This window comes from Lontra canadensis, unplaced genomic scaffold (assembly GCF_010015895.1).
Source record: "Lontra canadensis isolate GAN:19392208 unplaced genomic scaffold, GSC_riverotter_1.0 scaffold88, whole genome shotgun sequence".
NCBI classification, from domain to species: domain Eukaryota; kingdom Metazoa; phylum Chordata; class Mammalia; order Carnivora; family Mustelidae; genus Lontra; species Lontra canadensis.
In genome coordinates, this window is record NW_022631082.1 from 5,905,182 (window position 1) to 5,915,681 (window position 10,500).

General features: G+C 49.6%; 1 protein-coding gene across 1 annotated transcript in view; it reads left to right on the forward strand.

The window, feature by feature from the left end:
* Positions 1-6,065: 6,065 nt before the first annotated feature.
* LDLR (low density lipoprotein receptor) overlaps positions 6,066-10,500 on the forward strand; it is a 31,319-nt gene continuing 26,884 nt past the window's right edge. The window contains exon 1 of the mRNA XM_032884044.1: positions 6,066-6,273. Coding sequence (XP_032739935.1) covers positions 6,207-6,273 — 67 coding nt within the window. The 5' untranslated portion in view covers positions 6,066-6,206. The remainder of the gene's footprint in view (positions 6,274-10,500) is intronic.

Consider the following 10,500-nt stretch of genomic DNA (forward strand, 5'->3'; position numbering starts at 1 on the left):
CTTCATTCGAAGGACATGCCAAGGCCTCGAGTGTCCATCCTGATTTTACGTCACCCTCCCGGCCTTCCACACGTGTACTCCACCCTTCCGCCAAGCTCTCTCCATCTCCACCTCACTGTCTGGCCCACCATTATTAGACAGTTTGGGGTTGACAGAAAAATGGAGCGGAACATGCAGAGATTTCCCGTATACCACTGCCCCCCATACAGGCACAGCCTCCCCACTATCAACAGCCCCACCAAAAGGGTGCATTTGTTACGACGGATAAACTCACGCTGACACGCCATTATCACCCAGAGCCCATGGTAGACACGGCAGTTCATTCTCCATGTGGTATAATCTGTGAATTCAGACAAAGGTATGACATGTCTTCTATAATATAGAATAGATCCACTGGCCTACGCAACCTGTGTGCCCCGTGTACATCTCCCCTGCCCCCTGCCGCCATGACACCTGGCAACCAGTCATGGGTTGGCCATCTTCATAGTTTCACCTTTTCCAGAATGTGGTAGGCACAGTTGGAAGTGTACGGCATGACCTTTCATCGGACCAGCTTCTTTCACTTGTTATGAGGCATTTATGGTTCCTGCACGTCTTTTCACGGCGTGATAGCCCATTTCTTTTTAGTACGAACATTCCATTGGTTGGACGTGTCATGGTTTATTTAGTCACTTACCTGCTGAAGGACATCTTGGTTGTCTCCCAAGTTTGGGGCCATTATGCATAAAGCTGCTATTAACATCCGCCTGTGGTTTTTGTGTGGACACTAATTTTCATCTCACGTGGAAAGTATCAAGGACTGTGATGCCTGGGCCATATGGTACGAGTGTGTTTACTTTTGGAAGAAACTACCAAACTATCTTCCCAAGTGGCAGTTCCATTTTGCATTCCCACCAGCAATGAATGAAGCTTCCAATTTCTCTACCTCTTCACCAACACTTGTGAATTTCTGGTTTTGGCTTTTTTAAGATTTTTATAATAGCCATCCTAATGGGTGTGAGGTACGTGGCATCTTGCTGTCATTTTGATTTGCATTTCCCTAATGATTAGTGATGAATATCTTTTCATGCCCTTATTAGCCATTTAAAAAAATTGGGGGGGGGGTGCCTGGGTGGCTCAGTGGATTAAATCCTCTGTCTTCGGCTCAGGTCATGGTCTCAGGGTCCTGGGATCGAGCCCCACATCAGAGTCTCTGCTCGGAGGGGACCCTGCTTCCCCCCTGCCCGCCACCGCCCCGCCGGCATATCTCTGCCTGCTTGTGATCTCTCTCTCTCTCTCTCTCTGTCAAATAAATAAATAAAATCTTAAAAAAAAAATTTAAGATTTTATTTATTTCTTTGACACAGAGAAAGAGAGAGAGAGCACAGATTGGGGAGTGGCAGGCCGAGGGAGAAAGAGAAGCAGGCTCCCTACAGAGCAGGGGGAGCCCAATGTGGGACTCAATCCCAGGACCCCGGGATCATGACCTGAGCCAAAGGCGGTTGCTTAACCGAGCCACCCAGGTGCCCCCCCAAAAAATTATTTTAAGATTTTATTTATTTGACACAGAGAGAGAAAGAGACCATGAGCAGGGGCAGCAGCAGGCAGAGGAAGAGGGAGAGGCAGGCTCCTGCAGAGAAGGGAGCCTGATACAGTGCTCGATCCCAGGACCCTGGGATCATGACCTGAGCCGAAGGTAGACATTCAACCAACTCTGCCACTCAGGTGCCCCTTACTGGGCATTTTTATGTCTTTTTTGGAGAAATAAGTATTCAAGTCTTTTCCTCATTTTTTAAATTGGAATGTCTGTTTTACTGTTGAGTTGTAGGGATTCTTTACGTATATTGGATGCTAGACCCTTACCAGATACAGGATGTGCAATTATCTGGTCTGATTCCGTACATTGCCTTTCCATTCTGTTGAGAGTGTCCTCTGATGCATGATCGTTTTTAACTTTTCTGAAATCCCCCTTACCTATTTTTTCTTTCATTGCCTGCACTTTTGGTGTCACATCCAAGAAATGATCGTGAAATCCAGTGTTATGAAGACATATTCCTATTTTTTTCTTCTAAGAGTTTTATAATTTTAGTTCTTCCTTTTATGTCTTTGTTCCAGTTTGAGTTAATTTTTGTACCTGCTGAAATTAACACTTGTCCAACTACATCACTGTGCATGTGAATATCCAGTTTTCCCAATACCATTTATTGAAAAGACCACCCTGACCTCATTGAATGATCTTGGCGCCTTATAAAAATTCACTGGACCAGATATACATGGTTCATTTCTGGGCTATCTATCCTAGTCCTTTGGTCTATTTGTCTGTCTTTATGCCAGTACCATAGTGTTTTGTTTTGTTTTTTAAGATTTTATTTATTTATTTAACAGAGAGAGATCACAAGTAGGCAGAGAAGAAGGCAGAGAGAGAGGGGGAAGCAGGCTCCCTGCTGAGCAGAGAGCCTATTGCCCGGCTTGATCCCAGGACCCTGAAACCACGACCTGAGCCGAAGGCAGAGTCTTAACCCACTGAACCACCAAGGCACCCCATCTGACTTTGTTCTTAAGATCATTTTATTTGGGGTCTCTTGAGATTCTATATAAATTTTAGGGTGAATTTTTCTATTTCTGCTAATAACATCATGGGACATTTGATAAGGGTTACACTGAATCTGTAGAGTGCTTTGGGTAGTGGTGACACTAACAGTATGAAGTCTTCCAATCAATGAACCTGTGATGTCTTTCCATTTATTTGTCTTTTTAAATTTTTTAAAAGATTCTGTTTATTTATTTGACAGAGGGAGAGAGTGTGTGAGAGCACAAGCAGGGGGAGCAGTAGGCAGAGGGAAAAGGAGGCTCCCCAGCTGAGCAGGGAGACCAATGCAGGACTCGATTCCAGGACCCCAGGATCATGACCTTGAGTCAAAGGCAGGCACTTAACTGACTCAGCCATCTAGGCACCCCTGAATTTCACTCAGTAATGTTTTTTAGCTTTCAGTGTGGAAATCTTTTTTTAACATTATATTTTATTTATTTATTCATTCACTTATTTATTCATTTATTTATTTACTCTTTTAGTGAGCCCCTGAAGGCAGAGGTAAGGGGCAGAGGGAGAGAGAATCCCAAGCAGACTCTGCTCTGGGGACAGAGCCCAACATGGGGCTTGATCTCACGGCCTGAGCAGAAGGTAGGCGCTTAATGGACTGAGCCACCCAGGCGCCCCCATCTGTTATGTTTGAAAGGAAAGACTATCAGCTGGGGATCAAAGTTGAGTTCTGCATTATCAAAATCCTAACAGAAGTGGAATTCAGAAACAGTGCATCTCTGATACGGCAGCCTTGCCAATGATAATTCCTTTATTTTCCCTTATTTTCATTACCTTACCAGAGCCAGGCTCTGGAGATGGAAGCCAGAGCCTCGGCTCTCACGTGGCTAATGGGCGTCTGATGGAGATAACTGAAGGCCTAATAGAGTCAGGTCCTTGATCACACCTACGGGAACACGCCAAGGTCCCCATGAATACTTACCTCTCTGCAGACTTCTGGGCCAAAGGGCAGGCTGCAGCTGGCATGGCTCACTTCTGCCAAAAGGCCAGGTGCCTCTGGGCAGAGGCTCACTCTGTTCTGAGCCTCCCCATGAATTAGAGGTAAAAACCAGGACAAGGCAGGGTGTCCATTGGAATGAGGATTATGCAAGCCCAGCCACTTTCAAATGAAATGGATTCTGTGGAAGGATTTTTGTTTAGAAAACTAATATAAAAAAAAAAAAACCTAATATTTATTATTAGATTGAAGGTGCAATACAGGTTTCCAAAACTGTGGCAGTGTTCGGGCGCCTGGGTGGCTCAGTGGGTTAAAGCCTCTGCCTTCGGCTCAAGTCATGATCTCAGGGTCCTGGGATGGAGCCCTGCATCGGGATCTCTGCTCAGCAGGGAGCCTGCTTCCCCCTCTCTGTCTGCCTGCCTCTCTGCCTACTTGTGATCTCCCTCTGTCAAATAAATAAATTAAGTTTTTTTTTTTTTAAAGTGGCAGTGAGAATACCAGCATAAAAATGAGAAATTTGAAGGGTGCTTCTCGGGCTATCAATACAGCATGTGACTCTCGATCTTGGGGTTGTAAATCTGAGCCTCACATTGGGTGTAGAAATGACTTAAAAATAAAATCCTCAAGAAAAGGGGTGCTTCATGTTTCCGTCATTTAGGTGTCTGCCTTCAGCTCAGGTCATGATCCTAGGGTCCTGGAATCAAGCCCTGAGCTGGGTTCCAGCCCGAAGTTGGGTTCCCTGCTCAGTAAGGAGCCTGCTTCTCCCTCTCCCTGCAGCTCCCCCTGCCTGTGCACTGTCAAATAAACAAGTAAAAATCTTAAAAAACAAAATAAAACAAACAAAACCCCACAAATTTTCCTAAGTAATTGCTAATTATCTCATTTGACCCCCTCACAGAACCTGCCAAGTAAAGGAAACAAGCATTATTTCCTCCCCTTTCCACCTTGGAAAAGCTCATTTACTCACCCAGGGTCTGCCTGATTCTGAAGCTGGGGCTCTTAACTGCTCTTTCTTACTCTGGATTAATCACCCCCTTTTTTTTTTTCCCTCTGAGGGTTCAGTTGTCCCCTTTCTACCTCTTTTTTTTTTTTGCCTCCTCTGGGGGGGGCGAGGGGTCCCCAAAAGCCTGCTGAGAGATTAGTACATTCAGCCAAGCTCAATCTGTAAAACTTCAGAGGACTTTGCTTATTCCGGTGGGACCCACACAAGATTTGCCAGACCCTTTATGGGATTCAGGCAAGATTCTCACAGGTGCCTTTTTGGCAAGGGGTCTTGGAAACTTCATGAATCCCAAAGGAGATGATTCTTTTTTTTTTTTCCCCCAAGGCTTTTTTTTTTTTAAGATTTTATTTATTTATTCATGAGAGACAGAGAGAGAGAAGCAGAGGGAGAAGCAGGCTTCCCCCTGAGCAGGGAGCCAGATGTGGGACTCAGTCTCAGGACCCAGGGATCATGACCCAAGCAGAAGGCAGAGGCTTAACCATCTGAGACACCCAAGCGCCCAAGATTTTATTTATTTGACGGAGACAGAGAGCATGCACAAGCAGGGGAAGCAGCAGGCAGAGGGAGAGGGAGAAACAGGCTCCTCATAAGCAGAGAGCCCAATGAGGAGCTGCTGGGCTGGATCCCAGGACCCTGGGATCATGACCTGAGCCGAAGGCAGAAGCTTCAACCCACTGAGCCACCCAGATGCCCTCAAGACTTTGATTCTTAAAAGCTGTTCTCCATCAGCTCTCTGTGATTAAGGCAATCAGGTTCAACGCTAAAAACTGTTTTATTTTGATTTTTTAAAAAAATATTTTATTTATTTATTTGACAGAGAGAGAGAGAGAGATCACAAGTAGGCAGAGAGGCAGGCAGAGAGAGAGGAAGGGAAGCAGGCTCCCTGCCGAGCAGAGACCCCCCCCCCCAACTTGGGGCCAATCCCAGGCCCTGAGACCAGGACCAGAGCTGAAGGCAGAGGCTTAACCCACTGAACCACCCGGGCACCCTTATTTTGATTTTTGCTTTGGGGAGAGGAAGCAGCAGCCTGTTTAACATTTTCTCCTAAGAGAACAAATCCGTATTTATGTCCAGACCCCGGACGGATACATTGATTTTAGAGATGCTTTCGCTGGTATTCATCCAAGTGCTGGATCCCACAAGACAAGATCAGTTTGGGGCTGAAACGTGTGTGAAGATTTTATTTAAATTCCTCACCGAGTCCTCTTTAGACCAATTCTGAAGAATCGTCTCAAAACTATACGGGATTAAACTCAGTTAAAATCTATATATACGATTCCTAGAAAGGAAAAAGCAAGTAGAGAAAGGAGAGGGTAAAGTTTCTGACGTCTCGTTTTTCCGTTGGAGGCAGAGGGGAGATAGATGGTCGTTAGCCTGTTAGATGATTTGGAAGCAAGTTTTGGAAAAGACTGGAATCCGAGTCAGGACTTCAAGGGTTAACCAGCCCCAGTCGCCTCGGCCGTTCCAAACTCCTCCTCTCGAAACTCCTCCTCCCGCAGTGAGGCGAAGATATTCGAAAATCACCCCACCGCAAGCTCCTCCCCCAGCGAGGAAACTCTCATAGAAATGCTGCAAATGACTGGGGCCCCGCATGCATTTGCCACCCGACGGCTCGAAGCCCACCTTTCCCGCACGGACTTTACGGACCGAGCCCGGGGCTGGCGCTTTCGAGGGCGGAGGCTGGGAGCATGAGACCCGCAGGCTGGGGGCTGTGCTGGACAGCCGCCCTGCTCCTCGCAGCGATGGGGGCGGCAGGTAAGGCTGGCTCCAAGCGTTCGCGTGCCATGGAGTGTGACCCCCCCCAGAACTCGGGGAGCCCCTTGGTAACTCTGGGAGCTGCGGAAAACCACCCCATCCTTGAAAGATGTGTGGGGAAAACGGCACTTAGTCCCGTCCAAACGGTTGAAGGACTGCGAGGGTTTGGAGATGTGGGGAGGTCACGAGAAGCAGGTGAGGCTTTTCCCAAGAGTCTCCGCCAGATGGGGGGACCCCCTTCTTCAGAACGGGACAGGGGGCCCTCCAGCCGTAGGGAGGCAGGGACGCCCCCACCGAGTTGTTCTGGGGTGAGGACTACCAGGACCTCGGGGGCTCAGCCTGGGGGGTTCCCTGCGGGCGCCCTCTCGTCTCCCCGCGGACAGAAATGCCCCAGGCGGCTCAGGTGTCTTTGTAACCCTCTAGGGCTGCCCTGGAGCCCGGGGTCCGAGGCGTTGTTTCCTCACTGGCGCCGCACGCGCGCTTCGGCCGGTGGCCACCGCCTCCAGCCCCGCCTCCGGCCCCCGAGGGCCAGTCCCCGAGCTCCCATTGGGCGCGATCGGAACACGCGAGCCTCGAGCCACTCCCCTTGGCCAATAGGGGGTGGCGGTTGCGGCGTGGGGGGGCGCGCGGGGCGGGGCTCGAGGTGAGGCTGGGGTCTCCCACCGCCCTTGGCTCAGGTGAGGCAACCGCCCGCGTTCCCTAGCGTCCGTCCTGGTTGCCTGTCACAACAAAGCGGGCGACGCGTCCCGGGCCCCCGAAGTCTCCTCCGCGAGCACAGGGGAGCCTCTTTTGTCCTGGAGGCCGCCCTCGCTGCCCCGGCCTGGGTCGAATTCGCCTACGCGCCCCCAGGCCACCCTCAGGGCCTCCGTTCCTCCCGGAGCCGAAACGTGGCCTCCGAAACGCCCGCCCCTTCTCGGTCGCCCCCGAAGGGAAATTCGCGGAGACCTTCCACCGGGGCAGGGACCGGGAGGCGGCAACGTCGGACGGATCCCTCAGGGTGGCCTTTTTTTGTTCAGAAGCTCTGAATGGGTTTAGTTGAGCGAGGCTAGTTGGTGCTAGCGGTCCTGAGTTACCCCGTGGCTCTAAGTGAGTTGCCGGAGGCATTTGACCTCGCCCTGGATCTGAGATAAATGGTCCATTTCCTGCTTAGAACCCGAGTAGCCCCCAAAAGCATTGGGATTCTCTGATAACAGGATTGCGGGAAACTTTTTGTATTGACGGGAGGGGAGGGGCGGCTTTGTGCGGGGAGCTGTGACCTCGTGGAATTCCTATCAGTGACACATCGGGTTTTCCCTGAGGTTGCTGCCGGGGGTTGTTGGGATTAACTCCGCCACCCAGTTGCGTGATGAGGAGGGAGCATGGCTTGTCAAGAGGCATTTAATTGACTTGTATTTCAAACGCTGATGTACTCCATCCCTAAGAGGAAATCATGGCAGTCGAGTCTTGAGCAAGATGCGGTTGCTTGCTTTAGTTTCCGCTCTCCTTGGGGTTCTGATACAACTGCAGGAGGAGCAGTTTTGGGAAGGACCGGTGGGACCGGGCTGCTTAGCCCTTCAAGCCCTGACTGGGATTCTAGTCTTGTCCAGAGCTGCTCTGGGGTCCGCTGCTTGATTTGTCCAATTTTGGTGTTCCTTTGATGAGCTGTGCCCCCCCAAATTGGAAATGCACCTCCTGAAAGCTCTCTCTTTCGATTCTCTCGGCTCTTGATTTTTTTCATCCCTAAGAGGAACTCCAGGCGGTGATGCCTTGAGCAGGATGTATTGCTTTACTTCAGTTTTCTCTCTCACTGAGTGGCCTCCCATGTTCTCAGGGAGGCTCAGAGTCCTGATGTGTTCCCCAGACTCCTGAGGGCCAGAAGTTACTTCTCTGGTGTTAACAGCCCTGGCTGCCCCAGTGTGCTCCTTAGCGGTCTTTAAAGCATTTTGGGGGTGGGGGGGTAGGAGGGGGATGGGATTTCTTGTTCTTTTTCCTTGGAAATGGGAGTTGTTGGAATCTGGACTGCATGCCTTCACTTAGCCAGATCCAAACCACTTAACAGTTGTGTGCGGAGTATCCGGTATGCCCAGGGCACACCCAAATTCAGAAAAGCGGAGCATCTCGCTAAGAGCTGTGTCTGTTTCAGCAACACGCCCTGGGAAGATTCATTGGTCATTGCTGGGCACACTTTTCTTGCGGTGCAACACTGGAGAAAGGGAGAACCTTTTTTGAGACTGCAGACCTTTAAGGGGAATTATGTGGATCATTCTGCCTTTCCAGGATATTCTGGCTCTAATCTGTAGGATTCCTCCCTTGATAAGATCCTAATCTAGATGCCTTTATTGCTTCGGGCTTTGACGGCCTTCATATCCCTTGTTAAGCACAATAATAACGTCCGCACTTTCCCTCCCTGGGCTGTCAAGGACGTCACATTTGTTGATAAGACACTGTGGAAGTAAGCAGCAAGGAACCATCACAGAAACAAAGCCCTCCCCAAAGGAGCCGACCACAAAATCTTCCACTGAGATCACGCCTGAGGAAAATACCTTGGCGTCACCTAGTTTGGAAAAACACACTGGCAAATTGATTTCTCATTCGTATTGCGCTGAGTCTGTTAGCACCAGCCATTTCTTTTTTCAAGGAAATGATTCTGTCTATAATTTTGATTCTCCTGAGGAACATCTTCAGTAGCATGGGAAAGAAAACATAGAAAGCATTTACCACCTCATTTGCATGCTGGAGAAAAAGCAGAACTGGGCAGTCTCCTTTTCTGTTTCAATGACCTTGTTCCTGGCTTGTCGCATGTGACAGGAGAGACTTAAAGGCTAGAGTTTAGAGATTTAGGCACTTGGGGTGGGGTGTGGGTGTGTGTGGTTTCTGTGTAATTTTAGGCATCCCCAGCATGAGGAGATAGTGGAGTGGGCGCTCCAGTTTGCTTTTACTGGAATTCAAGTGAAACCGACAAGTAAAACACAAACCTTGCTTGTCCAACAGGGAGGAAGCCCTGAGGTTTCCTCGGGTGGTGATGCGGCTAACAGGACGGGCTCTGTCCCCTTGCTCAGAACGGTGCTGTCTGCTGTGGGGACACCCATCTGATGTCCTGTCTCTCGGCACTTGCTGTTCCTGATCCCTTTCCCCACTAGGAAGGCCATGGGATTGATTAATTTCCCAGCTGACTGTTGCCTGGCTACACCTGTTAACAGTAAAATTCATTAGCTTTTTTTTTTTGTAAAGATTTTATTTATTTATTTGACAGAGATCACAAGTAGGCAGAGAAGCAGGCAGAAAGAGAGGAGGAAGCAGGCTCCCTGCTAAGCAGAGATCCTGATGCGGGGCTCAATCCCAGGACCCTGAGATCATGACCTGAGCCGAAGGCAGAGGCTTTAACCCACTGAGCCACCCAGGCGCCCCCACTCTTAGCTTTTTATTCAAACCTTGTCCGGAGCTGTGGGCTAGCTCTTGGATGACCTGTCCTGATAAAAAGTAAGGGCGGGGTCTTCCTGATGGTGAGGTCTTCCCCCATCTTTGGCTAGCAAATATTTGGAAGTTGTGTTGGACAGCCCAGGTGAAAAGGAGAATGAGTAAGAGAAAAAATAAGAGAGAAGAGAATGTGTTAAGCTTTGGAATGTGCTGTGGTTACACAAACTGATAATCGAATTGCCCAACTACTGATCTCAACAGGATGACTCCCTCAGACCCCAGTTCACCCCTCACCCCACACCCCACTGACTCACGGTTGAATTGTAATTACCCGGAAAACTGAAAACCGGATATGACTCACATCTCACTAGTGGCACAGGGGGTGGGTAAAAAGCAACTGGAATGTCGGGACGCTCAGAAAAAATGAAAAAGGAAGTTCAGGCAAGGGCCATTCGTAATGAGGCTCTCCTGCCTTCCCCAGGGCACCACAACCTCCATTACCACTAATCCGCTGCTTTGGCCTCCCAACCTTTGCACAAAGCCCTATTTTACCAACAAAACATGTCACTGGAAAGACCGAGAATAGTAATAACACCTCAAGGCCCTTACCTCCCTCTGCCTGCTGCTCCCCCTGCTTGTGTTCTCTCTTGCTCACTTGCTCAGAAGCTCTGTCAAATAAATAAAATCTTTTAAAAATTGAGGTATAGGGGCGCCTGGGTGGCTCAGTGGGTTAAAGCCTCTGCCTTTGGCTCAGGTCATGATCTCAGGGCCCTGGGATGGAGCTCCCCCCCCCCCCCCCCCCCCCCCCCCCCCCCCCCCCCCCCCCCCCCC